We start from the raw sequence: 23,483 nt of genomic DNA on the forward strand, positions 1-23,483 counted from the left end.
AAGGGTTAAGCTAGGTAATCAATGACTTTTTTGAACAATATGAACAAACATCAATCAAATAAAAATACATTACATTTTTAAATTATCCACCTAAATTTTAATATTAAAATAATCATCCTAATAAAATAAACATCTGATGTATCTATTATTCATATTATTTAATATTTTTTTTATTTACCTATACTCTTCCTTAAATTAAAGTACGTAAACTAGAAAATTAACAACAATAACATAATTTCTATAATCTCAAGCTAAGTAAGTTCATAGTTTATGAGGGCCAGAAGGCCCAAAACTGAGTATTAAATCCCCCGGGGTGACAATAATCATATATAATTACAAAGTATATATGTGGTATACAAATACTGCACAGCAACAACAATGTGATCAATACAATAAGACCCCACAAAACTAACTAAATACTGCTTGATTTAATTTATTAATTAATTATTATTCACAATGGATCTACAGATTGTTGATTGTTGTTCATAGTTTGTTGTTTGATTCCTGATTCCACTTGGATCTCAACAACTTGAGAAGCATCCTGGCCTTGGTCTTGGTTTTGTTACCACACTGACTCTGAAGAAGGAAAAGCAACTGAGTCAAGATCCCAGCTCCAATGGCTTCCTCTCTTGCAACCCCATAATCACGACAAATTACCAAAAGCACCCCAACAGCAACCTCACTACAGCAATACTCTTGGTTGTTGCAAACCCTGAACACCATCTTCACCACCGTTTGAATACCACTCGGGTGGTTCACCACTCCCACTTTCCCACTCTCTAACACCACAAGCTTCTCTATTATCCCCATTGCCATTGGAGCCAAATTCTTCTGCAACTTGTCAGATCCCGACATGTATGCTATCACTCCATCAATTGCTCCTCCTCTCACCAAACTCTCTCTGTTCGATTGCAAGCTGCATAATGCTGACATGGCTTTGATTCCTGCTTTAGATGACTCTTCCTCCTGGATTTCGCGAGCTAGTCTCACAATCTCTTCTATCACCTTCCGTGAATTTCCAAGCACGTGACATAACTCTTGCGTTTGTGTTGATGTTGCGGTTGAATCTATGAGATGGCACAAGCTAGTTTTGGTTTTGGTTGTTCCCTTTTCCAATAACGAAACAAACGTTGATAGCTTCGACTCGTCTTTGATCATGTTCAGCGGATCCAAATTCACGAGAGGAAGCAACTTTACGATGCAAGAAAGCGCCAGCTCTGTGAATTCCATGGATCTTGTTTCAAAAACAAGTTGTAATAGAAGCGTCAAATAGCTCAGTTGGTTAAAGCATGAGCGCTTAAAGGAGCAGTACTCGTCGGAGAGTAGTTGAATCTTGTGGAGTGCTTGTAACTTGTGGTCCAAGGAGGAGTCAGGAGACTGGAGAGCGTGTTTGAGGCTGGTCAAGTAATCGATTGTTGCGGAGTTTCCAGGGTGGAATTGGTGGCCAAGTTGGAGCCACTGGTCGATCAAGTGGCGGAGAGTGTGGTTGGGAACAATGGAAGGATCGTGAAGCTTCTGCATTGTGACTGGGCAAGTGAGGTTACCAGCAGAAAGCCATTTTTCAATGCTTGATCTGTCATAGGTTTGGCCTGTGCATAGTGTCACTGGATCTTCCAACAAGTCTAAGCTTATTGGGCATCTGAACAAGTGTGGAATCGTGATTTCAATTCGGGCCTCGTTCATGGAAGAAGAGAATAAGCAAACTTGTTATATCTGTAATGGAACTTCAGATTCAGAGTGACAGAAAAATCAAAAGTGGAGTGATGTTGGAAGCCTTAAAGCTAAGTTTGAAAAGCATATTCTTGAGGCACTAATGACACTATGTTTATGCCTATATCAGAAAGTAGAAAACTTCTTTCTTTCTTTCTTTTCTTTCTGCTTTGGTTATTAGAGAGAGCAGAGGAAGAAATAGAAAGTGAAGTGGTGAGTGAGTGGAAGTAAATATAATGGGATATTATTATATGGTGCTTTGGTGGGAGAGGACTCAGAAATGGACCATTGCATCAATTGAGGAAGTGATATATACATACATGTATATGGGGGCTAAATAAAGAAAATTAATATTTATATTTATTATATTAATTATAAAGTTAACAAGGTGGACTGACTTACATTTACATACATTCCAAATTGGATGGAGGGGAAGGGAAGAAAAGAGAATTGCAGTGTGGGAAGTTTCTTCTTTAAGCTTTGGAGTTCTTCTCTTCCTGACAGAAAAGACAGTGGAGATAGAGTAATAGAAAGAAGAATAAAAAGTGCAATCTTAGTTGGAAAAAATAACATGAGGGAGAGAGAGGTCCAAGAAACACAATACCTTATCCTAGTGAAAGAAAGAAACTAGAGGGAGGGTGGCAACTATAATAATAATAATAATTAGTGGGAATGGTCCCTACCAGCTTACTATACCACTCTCTATCAATCCAGTCAAACTGACCCACCAAAAGGGAAAATTATTTGTTTATGTCTTTCAAGTTTGAATTCATGACTATGAGTTGAGGAAGCAATGCAAACAACTGTTGTGCCTTTTATTTTATTTCTTGGTTGGGGTGGGGACTGAGCCTAATAGAAATGAATAGGGTTTTGATATGAGATGGGTTATTGTATTAGATTGAGTTAATATATAAATTTTTATCATTAATAGTGTTAGAAAGGGTAAGAGATAGTAGTAGAAAAAAGATTCGTATGTATTTTAATTATGTAAAATGAGATAATATAGAGGGTATTTATAGATGTTAAGAAAATTAAAATAATAAAGATGTAATATTTTATAATAAATATTTAGATATATTAAATAATGTTAATTGATTTAATTAATTCTAATTATATTTTAACAAATAAAATGAGAATGAATGAGCGAATTGTTTAATTAGTAATTGATTTTTTATGTCTTATTTAAGTTTCAGACTATGTATTTAATTATGTTTTCCCTCTGAATACTATTTAGTTATAATTCATATTTTTGCTGTTTTCCTAAGAAAATCATTTACAAATTATCACTAAATGTGACACTTATATTATATCAATTTATATTTCATTAAAAAAAAGTTACCTCTTTTTGGGTTATTATTTGCTTGGTACTGTGTTTAATAGAGGGAGGGGCTGAATTTAATGATAGTCATAAGTCTCATGAGAGGAGCAATAATAAGATACCACTAGTTTAGATGGTTGGATATTTATTGTAGCTCAAATTCAATATTGCATGATAGGAATATTCTATCTTGCATGTTCTTATCTTATAACTTACTTCCCTGAACTTAACAGTGCAGTTAAAAATTGAAATTTGGTTCAGCCATCAATTTCGGATATATTATAAGTACCATATTGATGGAGCCTAATAATTCCCAAAATTGATCTTGAAGAAATATATATACACGGCTTGTTGCACGGTGTCAAATTATGATGAATATAATTATCAATGTCATATCAAATATCATATAGCATCGCATCATTTCAGTTTACCTCAAGTTGGTTAGTTGCTTTTGTATGTCCTTTACTCATTACAAAAAAATTAGAAAAGAAAAATAGGATAAAGAGGTAGCTTCACTAAGAATTGTTCACTTTTTTTCTTTTTCATCATAGGTGGAGATTGAAAAGTCTTTTCCTTTGATAAAATATTTACGAGAATTCCATAACTTTAATTTTATTTTCTTTTTCATAAACTTACAATTGAAAAACAGTTACACCTATTTTGTTATTTCTCATGAGTATCACCAGTGAGAATCTACTGAAAAATGTATTTTCTTTTTAACGTGTTTAATTTTAATTATAAAAAAAAGAGACTTTGACTGTATAGCTTGGATGGGATGCCAAACAAGGACAGATCCAGAAAGTTTAGTATAAAAGGGTCGAATTTTAAATAAATATTTTTTCATTCCATAAAAATAATTAACATATAGTTATTAGAGTTAGTTTTTTAAAAAATTTATCAATATATATATATATATATATAATTATAATTTTTTTTCACAATTTTATTTTTAATATGATAGTTACATAAAAAATATAACAATATCAATAGTACATTATAAAATTATAAAGTACCAATAATTTATAACGTGTTTAGTTAAAAATGATCACATATCTTATTAATTAAAATTAATTCTTTCAAAAGATTTTAAAAATTTACAAATAAATGATAAATTATTAATTATTTGAAAGACACAATACCTTTATAGAATACAAGATATAAGATATTTTTATAAAATTTTTTCTTTCAACAACATAAATTTAGAAGAAAAATAAGTATTTTTATAAGAAAAGAATATCTAAAGTACATAATGTAATTACCAAAATATAACTACGTAAGTTATTATTAATATAATAATATAAATTTTAAATATGTTAATATAAAATAAACAAATAACTTTTTTAAAATAAATATAGAGATTATTATATAAAAACTAATTTGAAAGTTACAAAGACACGAGGGTATGATATTAAATTAGTTAAGTGAAAAATATTAGTGAATTAAACAATTAAGACATAAATCTATCACATAATAAAAAATAATACATATAAAAATATTAAATTATATAATATTTTTTATTTTTTTAAATATATATCTCATATATAAATATAATTTCTAAAAATTTTGGAGACCGATACTACTACTCGTCCCCTCTAAATCCGTCCTGTGACATGCCACATTAAACTTGTTAAGGGATCACATTCAATAGTCAAAAATGTCATCAATGGAGAAATTGTGTTGCATAGTTGCATGAGTGCATGTGCGTCGCAATTCTAGAAAAAGAAACCACCAAATTTTCCAGTTTTGCCGGTTGAACGAGTCAGCTAGGTCGCCTTTAACTATAAAAAATTAGACTAAGCTATCAAATAGTATTATGTTGCTATTAAATATAGAGAAATGTTTAAAATTATTTTTGCCTATCACTTTTATTCATCAATTTAATTTTTTTAATTTAATAAATTAATAAAATATTTTTAGTCCATATTTTTAAATATTAATAATTAACTAATGATCAAAATTAATAAATTCTAATGATTTTTTAATATTTTTTTAAATAATTATTATAAAAAAAATTATATATCATATATTGATACATTTTTTTGAAAATATATATTATTAAAGAAAGAGCATTTTTAAATTTAAAGTTTGATAAGTTTATATCAAATGATTTTTTCTATTTTTTAAAATTTTAAAATTTAAAAATTAAATTTGCTCCAATTTTTTTATACAACTTCTAATTAGTTATCTAAATGTTTTAATAAATATTCAGATCAAATGTAAAAATTGTTTACTAAATATAATATTATTTATTATTTATAAAAAATATAATATTTTTTTGTCACATTGTATGTCATTTTTTATCTTTTGAATTTTTTTGGTATAAATTAAACTTTAGGGTACTGGTTAACAATTTCCTCAAAATAAAAAGGGTTAATTACTAATTCGGTACTAAAAATATTCGATCGTCGACAAAAAATTTTTTAAAAGATGTTATCGACAAAACAATACCTGAATGATTTAAAAATATAATAAAAAGTAGAACTAATAAATATTATATTTTTTGTAAGTAACAAAAAAAATTATATTTAACAAATAACTTGTCCATCAAATCTAAATTTTTGTGATAATATTCGAATAAATATTTAAAAGATGCAAAAAAAAATCCATAACAAAGTTTAATCTCTAGATTTTATTTTTATTTTTTAAAAAATTTAGTCATTCACAATAAAAAATAAAAAAATCACTTGACAAAAAATTATTAAATTTTAAAAATAAAAATATCTTATTTTTTTAATGATAAATCTAAAAATTTGCATAAAAAATAAAGTCATTTTTTAAAATATACATTTAATATTTAATTTTTTTTGTCATGTATATTTTTAAATCTTTTAAGAGTTATTTATCGTTAATATATTTTAGAGTTTATTTTGTCAATAATATAAATTTTTAAATACCATTTTAATAGTTTACTCAAATGAAAAACATACTATCATTCGTAAATGAAGATTGTGGGTGCCTATTATATATTATTTTCATAACCATATAGGAGTGTTTTGGTATTTTTAGCTAGTGTGAAAGAAAACATTTCTCTAGCTAAGAGCTTTTTATTTCCGCCAAACTTTTCATTATATATTGCACATGAATCAGTTTATTATTATTATTTAAGAATTCAAAAATTTGTTTTTGATGTTGACTCGAATGTTGTTTTGGCCATGCATGGTTTATAAATATTTCTGTAAGCGTTTAAAGAATCTGAAAACATACGTAGTAAAATAACCTGTGTCAATCTACAAAATTTATTTTTCTTTTTAAAAGATATATATTAATAACAATACATTAATTTATAATTATATATAGTGTTTGTTTTTAATAATTTATGAAAGCATTGGCCACAAACAAATAAACTGTCATGTTTTGAAAGGTTATTTAAATATTTAACATGTTATTGAAACCTTATTAATATAAAAGAGCAAATAGTTAAATTCATTCTTTAAAAATTATTCGTTTTTTGAATTAGTTTTCAAAAAGAACTTTTAAATTAAATTTTTTTTAAAGATTTTAAATTAATCGCGACAGTCTTTCTATTATTTGTTTTTTTTTTGTTGATAATACCAAAATTTGTTAATATGGTACGTTAAGTAATAATACAATAAATATATGAGTCTTATTGACTATTAATATGATAAGTTTATAAAATAAGATCAAATCAAAACCTAAATGAGAGGAGAACTTGAGGCATTAAAATTTTTCAATTTGGAATTAATTTGATCTAATTTCATAAAATTATCATGTTAGCCATCAATCAAGACTATTAAATGTGTATTATAGTGTCATTTAATGTGTTATATCAACAAATTTTTAACACTGTTATTAACAATAAAAATAACAAAAAAATTAAAATGATTAATTTAAAATTTTAAAAAATAAATTTAATTAAAAAATATTTAAAAATTAATTTAAAAAATAAATAATTTTTCGAAAACTAATTTACCATTTACTCTAATGTGTAATATACTCTACATCTCTATCAAGTGGGTAGGAAAGAAAGCCAACTTAAAATAAATGATCCCCGGGGAACAGGTAAGTTTGGCAACAAATTAAAAAGAAATGGGAATAGAGAAAGAGACCAAAGAGCAAATTGACAAAAAGAGGGTCACCAATTATATAACTTTATAGTAATCTTTGAACACTATTTTGTCTGCCATAGAATACTACTCTGAATATTTGATTATTTGAAGCACTATCACTTAGTTTATATGGGTGTAATAACCTTAATTAGCATGGCTTTAATAAAATAATATTATTAATTGTTATTATTATAACGGCCCAACTTTCAGTACGTCGTGATCGTACCAAAAGTAAAGCATTATTAATCTATTTTTTTTTTATTATCTATTTAATATTGAGCCTTTATATTGATATTACATTTTAATTTTTAAAAAATTTTTTAGAAAACTTTGTTTTTAATTTATTAATTAAAACCACATATCAAAGATCTTCAAATAATAATAATCACATAATTACTAATAATAATAAATGCTATATGAATACATTTAGTATAAAACTCGAATACAATACCTATCCCTCTGGATAAAATAAAAACTAAAACAATAAGCGCGTGAGAACTCTAAAAAAACAACAGGAATCATAAGTAAATCTACTAATCATCCGCAGCTTCATACTGAGTTTTCGGACCTGTGTCACTAAAAAGGTGGAAGATTTTGGAGTGAAACAACCACACGTTCTAAGTAGGAAATAGAAATGCTGTAAAAGTAATGAATAAAGGCAAATAATTAACTTTACTCAATAAAATTATTTTTATTAAATTCCTAAAAATACTTTTAGTTTTACTTTGGATAATTAATTACTTTTCTTTAAATTTCTAAACTCAGAACAGATTATAATCACAAAATTAGTCATATTAACCATCTCTCAGCCACATAATCATTTCTCAACCACAATATTTCACCTCTCAACCACATAATCATTTCTCAACCACAACATTTTATCTCTATACATCCGTGAACTAATAGCACAAGTAAGAGAAACTAAACTAACATACAAACAAGTCAAACAACACAATCACAGAGAAGTAATACAAGCAAACACAACCAAATGCAAATGTGCAAACAACATGATGCATGTCTATTCCTAACGCAGGTAATGAGCTCATTTGTCGGTTTCGACCCGCACCCGACGCAATCCGACTAGCAAGTCAAATAAGGCATTTCAGCGGCATAACCTCTGCAAAGTTCCAAATCTTTGCAGGTGCTGATTCTCCACCAGCTGAAGTATGTCAAACATGACCTCTGTAAGTATTTACAGGCGCTGATTCTCCAACTGAAGCATTTGACCTCTTCTCCTGAAAGTCATTACATATTTACGGGCGTCCCTCACAATCATTCACGTACAAAGCCCACAACTTGTTAACTTTTATGCTTCGCCACCATAACCATACCATCGTCACCATCTTGTGACCTTTCCATAATCACACGTGTCATTTATCTTCTCTCTTTTTTAGTCTTTTACTTATTTATCCTCAATAGTTCAAACTATCTTCACATTATTCCCTCATCTTTCACTAAATATCTTATGAAAAAAGAAACATAAGGTTCTTTAATTAAGTCAGTGCTCTCTAAAACTTTTAAAATTACTCTGTTTACTACTCTTTATTTTTATTCTTCTCAATACATATAATAATATTCTTATAAAATAATATCTTTGATAAATAATAATTATAATAATAATTTACTCTAATGTAAATGAGTAATTTTAAATAAAAATAATATTTTTAACACTCTTAAAATTTTATTTTATAAAATCTTATTTTCAAACTTTTATTAATTACTTTCTAAACCACGAATTCCTTGCATTGATATTTTATTTTTTACCTCAATATTTTGTAGAATTATGTTTAAACCTTTAGTCTTTGTTTCATATTTATAAAAATAATCCTGAACTTTTATAAAATATCCATTTTATCTCTGAACTTTATTTATTTTCTAAAATACTCAAAAAATTTATATAATTATAATATTAAACTCAATTTTTTTATAAAAATCAATTTATACCCCCAAAAATAATTCTTCATGGCTGTTTCTTCTCTTCACAAAGAATCGAAACCCTTATTATTTTCTTTTCAAAATATACATTTAAATCTAAATCCGATTTTGAATTTTACAGTTACCGATTCGCCGTAACTTTTATATAATCACTTAGCCACTTAAACTTTATCAAATTTTACTTAATTTTTAAGGTTCAACTAGGTATCCTTTAAAAATGGTTTTTTATTCAACCTTTTATTACAATAATAAAAAAAATTAAAACAAATATATCCAAATAAATTTGATGTCTTTTTAAAATTAAATACGCATCCAAAATACAAACTAAATAAAACTGAAATTTAAATTTTAAATTTTAAATTTCCCGTTTCGATTTTAAGATTTTTAATTACTAACCGATTATAATTCAAATACACATCCAAAAACAAAATTTTAGATTTATGATTTTAAATGTGTTTTAAAAAATATTTTGTATAATTTTAGACGTGTTATAAATGAAAAAAAATCAATCATTTTAGATTTATGATTTTTTGGATGTGTTTCAAAAATATTTTATATAACTTAATAATTTTATGTATTATAACTGAAAAAAAAAGTCAATTTTTATAAACATACCATCTACATCTTCTTATGATGAGCACAATTATTTACAGTTGACTTACGGATGTCTTAATTAATTATTTATTGTGTAATTTTATAAATTTGAATGGATAAACAAATTATTTTAACATGAGTTTTGGATTTGGATGCGTTAATAAAGTAATTAGCATTCATTCTTATAATTTTGGACGTGTATTTTTTAATTTTAAATTTTACTTATATAATTTTGAATGTGTTCAAGAAACACTTTGTATATAATTGTATTATTTTAAATGTGTTATAAACTTACATAATTAATCATTTTTAAAATTAGTTAAAATACTAAACAATAAAAAAATTAAAAAATTGAAATTGAGTAAGTGCTCTTCTTATTTGGTACTTTGATTTTTTTTTGGAGAGATTCACTCAAACAAATTGAAATATATTTTTTTTATTTGCAGCAACTTTATTATTGAGATCAAATAAGACCACGTTAGTTACTGCTATACATACTGAATTATTATATTCTTTCTTCTTCACCCTGTGCATAAATTACATATGGTAGGAAAAAATAAATAGGGCAAAACACATTGCAAATAATAATAATAACAACAATAATAATAATAATAAATGAAAGAAAAAGAAGTTATTTTACTCTAAAAAGAGAAAGAATCCACCGAGTGAAGCAGAAAAATTGATAGAAAATAAACATTGTACATAGTGAATAGTGATGATGAAGATGATCGGTTCAATAGGAGAGAGAAAATAAAAAAATAAAAGAAAAATTAATTAATTTATAAAAAAATTAGAGAGATTTTAGTTAAAAAATTTAAATTAAATCTAATTAATAATATATTTATTTAAAAAATAGAAAAGTCAATGTGTTTAGCTACGAATTAGGAATGTGTTTTAATTAAAATTTAATTAAATAATTTTATTTAAATTAAAAGACTGATTAAAGATTGAAAATTGAAGGATAACTAGCATCTTTTTTTTATAGTGAGAGTACATTAAAAGTACATAGTATATAAGGTGTAATAACTCAATGAATATTTTTTTAAGAGATTTTACATTCTTTTTAAAATGAGAAGAATTTACTTTTCTCCCTCTCTTTCAATTCTTCTAGTTCATCAAACCATCAACATCATGACTTTGATAGTTTAGAGCATAAGATTTCTTTCATAGAGTGCTCCAATGCGAAAATTTCAGGAAGGAGAAACAAATTTTTAAATATGACCCCAACTATTAAAATATGTTGGAATCATATCGACAAAATCTTGATTTTACAAGCCAACATAATGAAGAATGAAAGACACTAGAAGATATAATTGGGATAGGTTTGTTTATGATGACTTTACCCTTTTGAATGATAATGTAGATAAACAAATTGATAACCACATGATGGTCAGGTGTCTCATATTGGGTTGTGTCTCGTGATTAGAGAGCATGTACAATACAAATATGTATGTGGAGGAAGAAATTCAAAGAATGGAATTTGGTTGTTTGTAACAAGAGGGGATGCTTGTTGAAGGTTTGTGGAGTACATAGTGATTCAGTTGGAGAAGAGCTACTGAATAATCAAAAGCAAAATTTTATTTTAACTACTACCGGAATTTACAGCTTATTAGGTCATCTTCCGAGAAAATTGAATATATTTCTTTCATTTATTTAACAAAATTGGTTATGAGATTTTTTATGGACTCATCCATATGTTTTCTATCACATGGATAAGTTGTCTTATTTTGATACTGTCTCTAACGTTTTGTTTAAATTAATGAGAAAACTAAGGAAACTATGACGTGAGTTGGGTTTTATAGTGATAGATTTCGTGGTGTTTCTGAAATGTAAAAATGAAAAAAATGAAAAAATTTTTCAAAAAATATTTGTTGAGTTATTACACTTTATATATATTATGTATTTCTTATGTACTCCCAGTATAAAAAAATTGCAACAAGTAAACTTACATCTGCAATTGATAAAAAAATCTAGATAACACAAATATTTTTTTGGATATTTGAGCAAGTCAAGAGCATGTCCTAACCTTTAATTTTTATCCACCCAATAAAAAATAGCATAATAAAAGGTGAAGGACATCGAAAGATAGTTGGGATAGATTTGTTTATGATGATTGTAAGGATGAAATAGATAAACAAATCAATAACCACAGTGTCTCACATTGGGTTGTCTTTCGTAATTAGAGAGCATGCACAATGTATGTATGTGGGGGAAGAGATTCGAAGACTGAAATTTGGTTGTTTGTAATAGAAATGGAATATTTGTGAGATTTGTGGAATACGTAATTCAGTTGGAAAAAAGCAAATGAATAATCAAAAGCAAAATTTTATTTTAATTGCTATTGGAATTTTCAGTTAATTGGGTCATCATTCGAAAAAACTGAACATATTTCTTTCATTTATTCAATAAAATCGGTTGAGATTCTTTATGGAAACATTCGTATATTTTCTATTATATGGAGAAGTTATCTTATTTTAATGCTGCTTCTAACGCTTTGTTTAAACTGGACGAGGAAACTAAAAAAATTATGAACGCGAGAATAAATGCTGGATTTTGTGGTGATAGGTTTCGTGGAATGCAAAAATGAAAAGAATGAAAAATTTTTTAAAAATATATTTGTTGAGTTATTACCCTTTATATATTATGTACTATTTATGTACTCCTACTATGAAAAGAATTACAAGTAAACATACATCTACTATTGATAAAAAAAATAATCTAGATAACACGGGTATTTCTTCAGATATTTGAGCTAAGTCAAGAGCAAAAGACTGTTACAAGGTAATCCTTAATTTCTGTCCACCCCGATAAAAAATAGCAATGCTTATAGATTAAAGAGAGGCACAAAATTTCAAATAATATTTTAAAACAAAAGCCACTAAATTTTACGGTGATATAACTTTAAGGCTTTTTCTCCTGTGAACTCGACCAAGTTACCCTTAGAAGCAAACTGACCTATTGCATCAGCAAAATAAATGCACCAATCTATATATTTACAAAACTCTATTTGTTTAAATTTTTGTCTAAAGATAACATATTTTGTCCGAAGTTTTTTTATTTTAAAATTAAATTTTTTAATTTTCTTAAAAATAAAAAATAAAAGACTACTAATAAATAGTTAGAACCTAAAAATTGAAGTTCGTGAATAAACAAAAAATAAAAAGATTAATACTTATTACTAACAATATTTTTAAAGGCACAAATTCTTTAATTTCTATATATGAAATTTGTCTTTAAATGTATTAAAATAAAATACATAAGAATAGAAAACAAAGTCAATAACGAATGGGTTATGCTATGTGTACACTAAAATTAGTCACCAAAGTCACTGACCAATATAAAATACATGTTGAAATACAAATACACATCAAAAATAAATTAAACCACATATGTATTTATACACAAATACATTGGTAGTAAATTTTAGTGGTTGATTGTGGTGTACAAATAGCATTTTTATTAATGAATTAAAGAAAAATTTTACTAAATAATACAATTTTTTTGGTACTATACCTATAAATCAGCCAATTCAAATAACATACATTAAATATAGACATATATATTATATAATACAATAAGAACGATAAATTATTTTGCTTAAAAAAATTAGATTTCAAGGAATTAAACAACACATGCGTTATAGATTACTTTAACAAAGTACTTATCAACTAAATAACCATCTTCCTTAGACTCTGCATGAATTTTTTCGAATTGAACAAAATTGAATCCATTCAATGAAACTGAAGAATCTTGTACCGGACGCACAATCATGTCTCTCTTGAGGTGGATTCTAAATTCGTGTCTACTGGGCTTGAACTTGATGATATTTAAAACAACTACAAAATTAGTGACCACGTACACATTGTCCTCAGCAAGTAGGCTCTCAAAGATAGGAACAAATATGCCTTTAATAGAGCATTGAATTGTCTCCCCTTAAATGTATTATTTTTATAGGGTCATAGATAAATGAGGTTTATTACTCAATTACGAAAAAAAAAATCTCAAATGCAAAGAGAAGATTTTACCTCTTTATCAAGGACAACCATCGTAATAGGTGCCTTTCGTAAAGTGAGAGACGGTCCAAAGTCTAATGACACGTACTATGAGCTTCCACATCTTATGCTCTAGACCAGCATTGATACGCTTGATGAGATCATACCTAAAAATCAAGGTCCTCATATTTAGTGAAAGATAAAAAAATATTATGAAAATCACCACATAGCACATGAACTTACCTAGCTGCCATTTCTACCCGTCACAACAAAATTACCAAAATAATATGAATTTCAATATAGATAAAGAGTAAGTATGATAATCATCTATGTTATATTTATAGAGTCATAGCACTGTTTAGCTTCACTATTGGCAAATATTACAGAAATTTTGACGTATCTATCAAAATCCATCTAAGAAAAAAAGGAAAGTTTTTGAAATATTTAGGATTAAAGAATCTGAATTAAGTTAATAAAATAATTATCAAATTTAGAATGGTAATTAACGGCTAACTTTTATTGTGTTTCATTTACATGGCAAGATGGAGTTTAATTTTAAAAAATCAAAATAAGAAGCAATATATCTTACTATATTTAGAGTCTTACAAAAGATAAACATGACACAGAAGAGGAAAATGACCATAGTTACATGCACTAATTAGGTACTGTTAATAACAAGAAGTATCGAAAAGGCATGAAATTATTTTATTTTTGTATGTTAGTAAATCATTCTATGTCATAAATATTGACAAATCAAAACGTACAAAGTAAAAAGGGTATGAGAATAAGATCTGAATCCATGCCTTCTTTGTAGCAACTCACATTCATTAGTTACACGATCGAAAGCATCTCGGTGCGACAACGATATGAAGGACGACAGCATCAGTGAAAGTCTACTATTACCGGTCCATTATCTATCTCCTTTGGTCACATTAACATCTTCGATCGTCCTCGACCTCCTCACAGCACAACCCCGTCACCGTAAGAGCAACTACTCTTCTCATTCTCAAAGTTCTTATGTCGCCGTTCTGAAGTTGCCAATCCCAAAACGCCGTTCTCCATTGCTAGCATATCTGCTTGCTTGCTGGGAGAGAGAAGACCCAAAAGAGGGCTTTGGGTCGGCGGGTTAGAATTAATTATACGGGATACAGGTTGGTTTTTTCTCTGTCAACTTGGACCAGAGATCAGTCTTTATAGGCCCATGTTTCGTTAAGCTATGATGAAGGACAAGCTAGGCCAACATGGTTTGGAGCCTATTTTTTTAATCCCTTTTTATCACAATTCACAAGTTTCATGCTTCGTTTGAGTATTATATAAATCATGGATTTACATTGGACCGCCGAGGAGATTAATTTATTTTGCTTATTTTTTAAAATGAGTTTGATTAATAGTTTGTTATATAAAATTATTTTATATTTTTAATAAATCAAATTTAATGATATTAGTTAACAATATATAGAATAATTTCTTTTTTACAATGAAGAAAGTTTTGCCTTATATTACTTTTGCTCATGGGAATATAAAACTTAACAATTTACCAAATATAAAAGACAAAGGAAATAAGGTGATTTATAAATTATTTTTAATTCATATATAATATATAATTAAATTTAATGAATGCAATTAGAATAAACAACAAATTATTTATTTTATTTGAGACTTTATAGAATAAATTAATTAACTAATATAACGAATTATAATTAATATAGTAAAATTAATCAAGTAATTTGAATTATATAAATTACATTGATATTTAAATATATAATCAAATTAATTAGTTGATATAATTAAGTCATTGTAATAAATTGTATTGAATGAGTTAAAATAATTAAATCGAAAAATACTCTCCGTAGTATGGAGTATACCACGACAGCTTTATCATAAAGTGCAGAAATCCAAACAAAACAATGAAATTTGCCAATATGGATTACGTGGCAAGGTTGAGAAGCCCCTCTTTTCTTTTTTTGTCCTAAACTCGCCATATATTTCTATTTGCTAAAATAAGATTAATATCTTATAAAAAAAATGGAGTCATTGGCATAGGAAAAGGATCCTCATCGGATCAAATGAAAAAAACTAAAATTAGAATGAAAGGAATGAAATTAATTTATTTTTGTATGTTGTATAATTTGATTGGGAGAACAATAACTTATATTGCTCCATAAATTCTTCTGTAATTTTATCTAACATTAATAAAATTTCACTATTGCTAATTTAAAAAAAATTTAAAATCTAAAATGAAAGCAAAAAAATTATATGGAAAGAAGTACTTATTGAAATTTAATAATTTATTTCATTATTTTGTTTATTTTTTTATTCGTTATCGTTATAGATGTTTTCATCCAATATACTAACACCAACAAAATATTTCAAATGAAATATATATATATTAAATAAATCAAAACAATAATAGTTCAATTTAAAATATCTTAAAATTTGAATAGTATCCATTTGCTCAATAAATATTAGCCATAACCAAAACTCCATCAAATCTTCAAAACATGCTCCTTTATCTCTATTAGTTAAATAATCTCATGTTTCACAGCAGTTTTATATAATGGTGACAATTTTCACAAAATATCAGCGCTTCTTTTTAATAGAAGGAGCACCTAACATGTTAAACTTATCCAACAGGCTCTTCAAACAAAACAAAAAAAAGTATAATTAAGATTTTAACCGAAAATAAAATTCGAAATATAAAAGAGGTCAAATATGTGAAGACCAAATTAATGAATACCCTGATAATAGGTCTTTTAGTAACAGATCAATTTTTCACAATTGAATCAGGTGACTCATCACAAATAGAACATCCATCTTCACTACAATGCTACACAGAAAAACAAAAGAAAAAAAATAAATAACAATTCATAATTGGCAAAGTAAGCCTTAATATACATAGTCTAAAATCAACAAAAATAAACAAAAAAATCATATCTGAATAGGGTTATCAGGCAACTGAAGACTCTTGAACTCATTAACAATTTATTCATCAGAACAAAAATCTGTCATTTCAAAATTAACCTCTAAATCTAGGTTGTCTCTGCTATTTGACTTCACTTTGAATATAATTTCCTTTTCCAATAATTGTGCAAAATTCAGAGGCCGGTCATTCATCCCACCTTCCTATAGTTGCATGAAAAAAGAAAATAACCCATAGAAAGAAAATAACACAAAAATAATACACACAAATACATTAGAACAATAAAACAATAATATGCACAGTTTGAAACCAGTTAAGGATCTTCGAACACGATTTCTTTAACATTGCATGTCCCTTATGATCATGCAACACAAATGTTACTAAACCAGAATGATCAACTACTCTCATCTTAATTTGAAAATAAGAACGAAATAAAAAATAGAAAGTTAAATTTACCTCAAAATTGCCACATCAACGCACCCACAATTTCCACAATAATAAGTAGCTTTGATGACCATAATAGTTCTTCCACACTTGCAAGCTGGAACCCACCAGTCACCCTGGTCAATCACTTCTAAACCAGTAGCCGTGACACAATAAATGCCGCCCTACGTGCACATAACAAATTAATAAAAAAGATATAGTTATCTGATATCCTAAAATAAATAGATCCATTGTATCTATCAAACCAGTTACTTCTTTGGATAATTTCAATTTCTCTTTCGATCTCTTCTTTTCGAGGATTAAGAAATCATCACCATCAAAATGGGTCACAGGACCAGCTGAGGTATGTAAAACCCCGATTAAAAGAAAATTAAATAAATAAATAATTAAATATGGGCCGTCGGGGGTAAAAAAATTTCAAATCATAATTTGGAAATTTAAATATGATGTTGGACTCAATGAATTTTTGAGTCAGAAAATATAATTTTTTGCGTGAAAATACATAATGAAAATTTGACTGGTAGTACCGGCTGAGATCTGTCTAGTACTGCAGTTGAGAAAAATAATTTATAAGTGAGAAAGATTAAAAAATTAGAATTTAGGATTTAGAAAGTAAAGGTATCTAAAGTGCGATTTAAAACACTAATCTTAAAGATTTTGACCCAAAGTTGGGCCAACAGGCTAAACCAAGTGAACCGGACTTAAGTGGACCCAAGAAGGGAAGAAGAGAGAAACCCTAACTTTTCTTGAAACTTCAAATCACCATAACTTTCTCTCCAAAGCTCCGATTGACGAGTCGTTTATGGCCACGCATCGCTCTCCTCGCCCTTTTCATTTTTATGTAATTATTGCAGTAAGAAAATCTGAAATATTTGCCCAGTTTTTAAAATTTTCCACTATCACACATTTTTTGGGTAGTTAGTGTTGAAATCTTGTGATTTTGGTTGTTTAGAGATATTCTAAATAGATTCTAAGTGGGTTCTATCCCTATTTCATATGGGATAAGGTAAGAAATCCTCAAACCCTTGTAGTTTATCAAATTTTATAAACCCTAGATTAATGTATATATGAAATTAGTTATGTTAGTGTTGTTGGGTATATTTGGAGCACTTGAAACAAGATGTTGGTGACTAAAGCTTATTGGTGATTATTGAGAGCCTTGGAAGCTTGAGTTATAATGTGTTTGGATGTGAACCACCATCATTAAGGTACAATTTAGTTTCATTTAAGTACCCTGTGGTGTGATGAGAATTTCTAGACTAGATGCCCTAAGATTAGGTTTGAATTGTGAAAATGGTTGGTATTAATATGTATAGTTAATATGTTTTAAAAATTAATGATTGAGTTGAGAATTGTGTGAATTTGCATGTTTGGTGTGTTGAAAAATTTAATGAATTGGATAATGATTATTGGTTTGTGGAATATGCATTGAATTTGTGAATTGGGTTGGAGGCTGTGAATTTTAGGCTGGAGTCCAGAAAAGATAAGGATGGTTAATGATGATTGAATTGTATGATAATGTATGAGATTGAATGAAGAATTGGTATGGAATATATAAGGATTTGATTGATTGATGAAATAGTGAAAAATGGGGTTTTTGAAATGTGGAATGGATGTATTTGAGTTGGAATGTATAGATGGAGTAGGTTTGGATTTGGTTGCGTGTAAATATGAGACTTGAGTTGCTTTGGTTTCATTATGTTGGTTGAAAATGATTGAGACTTGTGAATCATTGAAAAATTGGTAAATATGTGTTTTTGGTAAAAAAAAAATAGATTTTTAGCCAATTTTGGCGGGCCGTAACTTAGTCCTCGGAGTTGGAAAACTTTTAAAATCAGATTTTTATGAAAATTCATTTATCTATCTTTCCAATGGTTCAAGAATGGTTGAAAACAAAATTTTGTGGAAAAAGTTAAGAGGTTTTAAAAATTGGACTGAAAAACTAATTTCTGCAATATATCAGATTTGCTGGTTTCTGATATGGATGCGTATGCAGCACATGACGCGCGTATGCGGCCATTGGCCTCTGCCAAGTGCTCTTGCGTACGCAGACATTGCGTGCGTATGCGAAAATTGTCCAAAATTGGGTGTATGCGTACGCTGGCTTTTGCATGCGTACGCGGACACTCTAGTTTCAACCTGTGCATACGCACACCATATGTATGCATACTCACACTTCCCAGAATTTGAAAAAATGTATTTTTATGGCTTTAACCATTTTTTTTTGTCTTCTAAACCTTTATAAACTTTGATATGAGTCTAGAGACGGTGGAATTGAGGATGAAAGAGTTAGGGATGAAGCCCATAAGTTGAGTCAGTAAAATTGAGAGAAATGAGCAAGATGTTAAGTGAGAATGATGATGAGTATGATATCGATAATGAGAATGATGATGAGTATAATATCGATAATGAGAATGATGATGATTATGATATTGATATTGATAATGAGAATGATGATGACTATAAGATTGATTATGAGAATGATAATAATTATGAAATTGATATTTGAATTTGATTCTTAATTCATTACACTTGCCTCCTACCTGGGTAGATGCAGTGGCATTGATCCACTTGTTCTGGGTTTGGTTTGAGTCTCCTGGGATAGATGCAATGGTTAGCCCCCACTTGCTCCCAGTTGAGAATGATTTGAGACTTGTGAAAGTATTTGAGTTTCGGAGTTTCTTGGGTAGATGCAGTGAGTTGGCTCCACTTGCTCCAGGTTGAGATCCAAGATTTTGTTGACCCTGCGTCATAAGTGTGGCCGGACACTTATACCTTTCCGGATGAGATATCCTCCTATATATATATATATGTGTGTGTGTGTGTGTACCTTGTCTTTATTCGATTATTCTTATTATTTATACATTATCTTGTTTTACTATCCGAATACGTTTTTTTATTTATTGATACGTGAGTGTTCTGTTTTGCAATTTTATTTTACTCATTTTTAGACTTCTCATTTAATACTTCCTTTCAACTTATATATATATTTATGTATTATAATCCACCTTGAGTCTACTACCTTATTATCAAAGACTTATTCCTCGTGCATAAGGATTTAAATATTAGGGTGTTACAGGGTACATCAGATTTTACCGGGCCTTGAGTGTCCCTCCACCTCGCTAAAATGGTAGAATCAAAACTTATCATTGATACATCATAAGAATCGCACCATCCAATAGTTTCTACTTTGACCTTGAATAGAAACTCCTTATCCAAAAAAAGCTCCTTAAAACCAGTAGGATCTTTGCTTGCTTCTCCTTTTTCCTACACAAAAATTTCACATTTTTATCATGTTAAATAATCAAACATCTTTAATTGACAATCATAACATGATCAACAAAATAGTTTCAACAGCAGAAATCATATACATTTTACTCTTTCACCATCTCAGTACAGGTCCATCCGAATAGAGCTGTGGCCTCCTTATCAAACACAACAAAAGTTGTTGTAGTATTACCATAAAAAATCAACAAATTCAACTTATACTTATACCTGTTTTTTTTTATTCAAAAATATCAATTAACACTTGACATGTCACCCTTTAGTTACAATAAAATCATAAAGATTATATTCAACATAATTTAAATGTTCAAACACAATTTTTTTAGGCTTATCAGTTTTCTAGATTTTAGCCTAGTAAAGGAGACTCCGTTATAAAATTGTAGGTATATGAATTTTTTCTATGCGATCTATCTCATTTTACCAACTTTTTTATGGCAAGACAATATTTTCATCAATCAAAGCAGTTTTTTTTAACAAATTGTTCTCTTATTGTTTACTAATTGTTAGTATTAAGCCAAATATTGCTAAATAAATTAAAAAGAAACATAATCAATAATCAATTACATAACTACATTTCTTTTTTATGAAAAGATTTCATAAATAAGTCCAATTAGAGTCGTACTTGTCAACCACATTATTCACGTCCTTATTACAGCCATCGTAGAAGTATGTATCCGCATTAGCTTCTACTTTCACGCTACAACCACAGGATTTATACCACCAATTTAGAACGGGTTCAACATCAAGAACAGTAGTCAGAACAACATAGAATCCAATCTATATAGGAACAGTTTGAAAGTCAAAAAACAAATAATTAAGCAAACATCAAAAAGTAGTTTTCTATAAGGCACTCACATCCGCAACCGCACGTAACTCCTTTATTGTTTTCCTCTCAGCGGAATATAAAACTTCATGTTCAGCAACATACACCGATTTGCTGGAAAGCACAGATAGGTACTGCGAAATCTCTCTATAGTACACGCGCTCAATCACAATGCCGTAAAAATACAGTCAATATGCACAACCATAAATAATTCACAATGTTGATACAATACCTTTTTTGAAATATCACAGCCTTAGGAACATCTAAATTTATCAAGAGTCTGGTACCATACATAATGTTCTGTAATATATTGGTACCTATGTATAACAATTATTATTCAAATGAGTTGTACAATTATATATGACAGAAAAATTATCGAATGGAAAATAATAAAAAATATCCTTAAATTAAAAAAAAAACAACTATAATCTACTGTAAACCTAATTAATTAGTATAAAAATTATTTTAACAATGAGCTATAAAAAAAGTATTTATTGCAAATATAAAATGATAAAAAGTATTATATAATAGCAAAAATATAGCTTGAAATTATATATTGATTATTTAATTGTTGAGTAATTTAACACAGAATTTACAATCACAAGAAAAAAAAATTGGTGATACAATTTATCCCCATGCATATAATAATATTTTTTTATCACTTCAAATTTTAATTTCTAGAATGTGAGCTATTTGCTGGAATTATTATTACCGTTTTGTATAATTTCACTTGTAATTTCACATGATAAAAAGTATTAAAGCAAAAAATACAGTACTTATAGTTTTGTTACCACTACATGTAGTATCACACTCTAAAATTTAAAAACCAACAAAATTACTATTATATGTAGTATCACACCATAAAATTTAAAAACTAAAAATACTAATTGAATCACATCCCAGTAATTAGTAGAGATAGCTATAATAAGATATAACCATTTGATAGTGATCAAATCCTTACCTGCTTCAAAAATTCTTTATTCTTGCAAATTGAAAAATAACTATCGGTAGCTGCTGCTCACCCGTTGCCACAAAACCTTTGATCAAGTTTACTATCTCTCTAAGAACAGCAACATTAAGCTTCAAGCTACAAAAAATACAAATTATTTAGAAAATAAAAAATTGTTTATATAAACATATTAAGTGTTGAGTAAGGGCATCGAAAAAATACACCGGTTATTCTTAATATGAATGACCAACATGTCAATAAGTTTGTCATTTTTCAAATATTTTTTCTCACCTTCTACACCGGTCATAACTCCAGCAATGCCTAAAATAAATATCAAACAGAAGATTGTGCACAAATCATCCGTCTTAGTGATATTTTGTCATAAAAAAAAGAAAAATTAACTTATGTACTTGCTATAAATCATACACTTACGAACTAAAAAAGGATGTTGAAGAGAGTATCCCATAATTTTTCTAAAAGGGACCAACTTAATACCATATACCGGTATTGCATCACAGAAAAAGGGGTACAACAGTAATCCTTGCTTGAAAAAATAATTGAAAATGATGTGATATTTGTGCGATACAATTCATAGTTGCTAACTCCAAAGTATGTAAAAATATACGCAGCTCCTTCTGATATCAATGATTTGAACATAGATATCAGATTTTTACCTACAAAAGTATGCATAGTTATTCCCTATTTTTTCACAAAGTAAAATATTTTATTATTTACTCTCTACAAACAGTAACAATAAAGTCCAATTAAATAAAAAAATAAAATGTATATAAAATATTTCTTTCACAAAAATAACTGAATAAATTAAAAATATGATTTAATTTCAAAATATTAAGTATTAAGTATTAACTAACGGATTTATTTTCACCCAAAAAAAAAATATACATATAATGGAGTCAAACATTCAATACTTTAATGTATAATATCATTATATTTTACATAAAAATTTAATTATATATTAACACCAATAATTAAAATGTTTAATTTAAAACGATTAATTTTATTGTTTAGTGACTTTCACTTGAGTATAAAATTTTTGTATTTGATTTTCATTTTTTCCATGCAACTCATGAAAAACAGGTTGAGAAACCATTCGATTTATTTTTTTTAACCATAGACATTAAAGAGAGAAAATTTGGATTCTTTACGGTTAGTAAGTTGGTAAAGTGGTAAATTGAAAAGTTAATGACTATTGATTTTGTAACTTTCATGAAATGTGTATCCTACTATATTAATTTAAAAATGATTAACTCCTCACTTTATTACTTACTAACTTCCTCACTTTAGAGGATCTTGATCCAAAAAAAGAGAGAAGGTTCATGAACTACCATCTCAAATAAATAAGATACTAAAAATTTAATAATTAATTAAATTATAGAGAAATAAGAGATAATTCGACTCTGATGCTACTTGTTATGAGACTACGGG

At 27.8% G+C, this 23,483-nt stretch overlaps 2 protein-coding genes across 3 annotated transcripts; both read right to left on the reverse strand.

The window, feature by feature from the left end:
* Positions 1-314: 314 nt before the first annotated feature.
* On the reverse strand, positions 315-2,285 carry LOC107470502 (U-box domain-containing protein 25-like). Of its 2 annotated transcripts, none has more exons than XM_016089904.3 (2): positions 2,113-2,285; positions 315-1,713 (listed from the first exon to the last, which is right to left on the reverse strand). In XM_016089904.3, the coding sequence occupies exon 2, from the start codon at positions 1,681-1,683 to the stop codon at positions 484-486; it is 1,200 nt and encodes a 399-aa protein (XP_015945390.1). In that variant the 5' UTR covers positions 1,684-1,713; positions 2,113-2,285; the 3' UTR covers positions 315-483. The 2 variants fall into 2 exon arrangements, with proteins under 2 accessions (XP_015945390.1, XP_052111062.1); XM_052255102.1 differs by having other exon boundaries at positions 315-1,724.
* A 14,103-nt stretch (positions 2,286-16,388) lies between these two features.
* On the reverse strand, positions 16,389-22,344 carry LOC127742994 (uncharacterized). Its single transcript, XM_052255661.1, has 9 exons — positions 22,289-22,344; positions 22,111-22,175; positions 21,321-21,405; positions 21,121-21,202; positions 20,888-21,042; positions 20,367-20,475; positions 20,077-20,247; positions 16,993-17,144; positions 16,389-16,443 (listed from the first exon to the last, which is right to left on the reverse strand). The coding sequence occupies exons 1-9, from the start codon at positions 22,342-22,344 to the stop codon at positions 16,389-16,391; spliced, it is 930 nt and encodes a 309-aa protein (XP_052111621.1).
* Between the last annotated feature and the right edge of the window lie 1,139 nt (positions 22,345-23,483).

Source organism: Arachis duranensis, chromosome 10 (genome assembly GCF_000817695.3).
Source record: "Arachis duranensis cultivar V14167 chromosome 10, aradu.V14167.gnm2.J7QH, whole genome shotgun sequence".
NCBI classification, from domain to species: Eukaryota; Viridiplantae; Streptophyta; class Magnoliopsida; order Fabales; family Fabaceae; genus Arachis; species Arachis duranensis.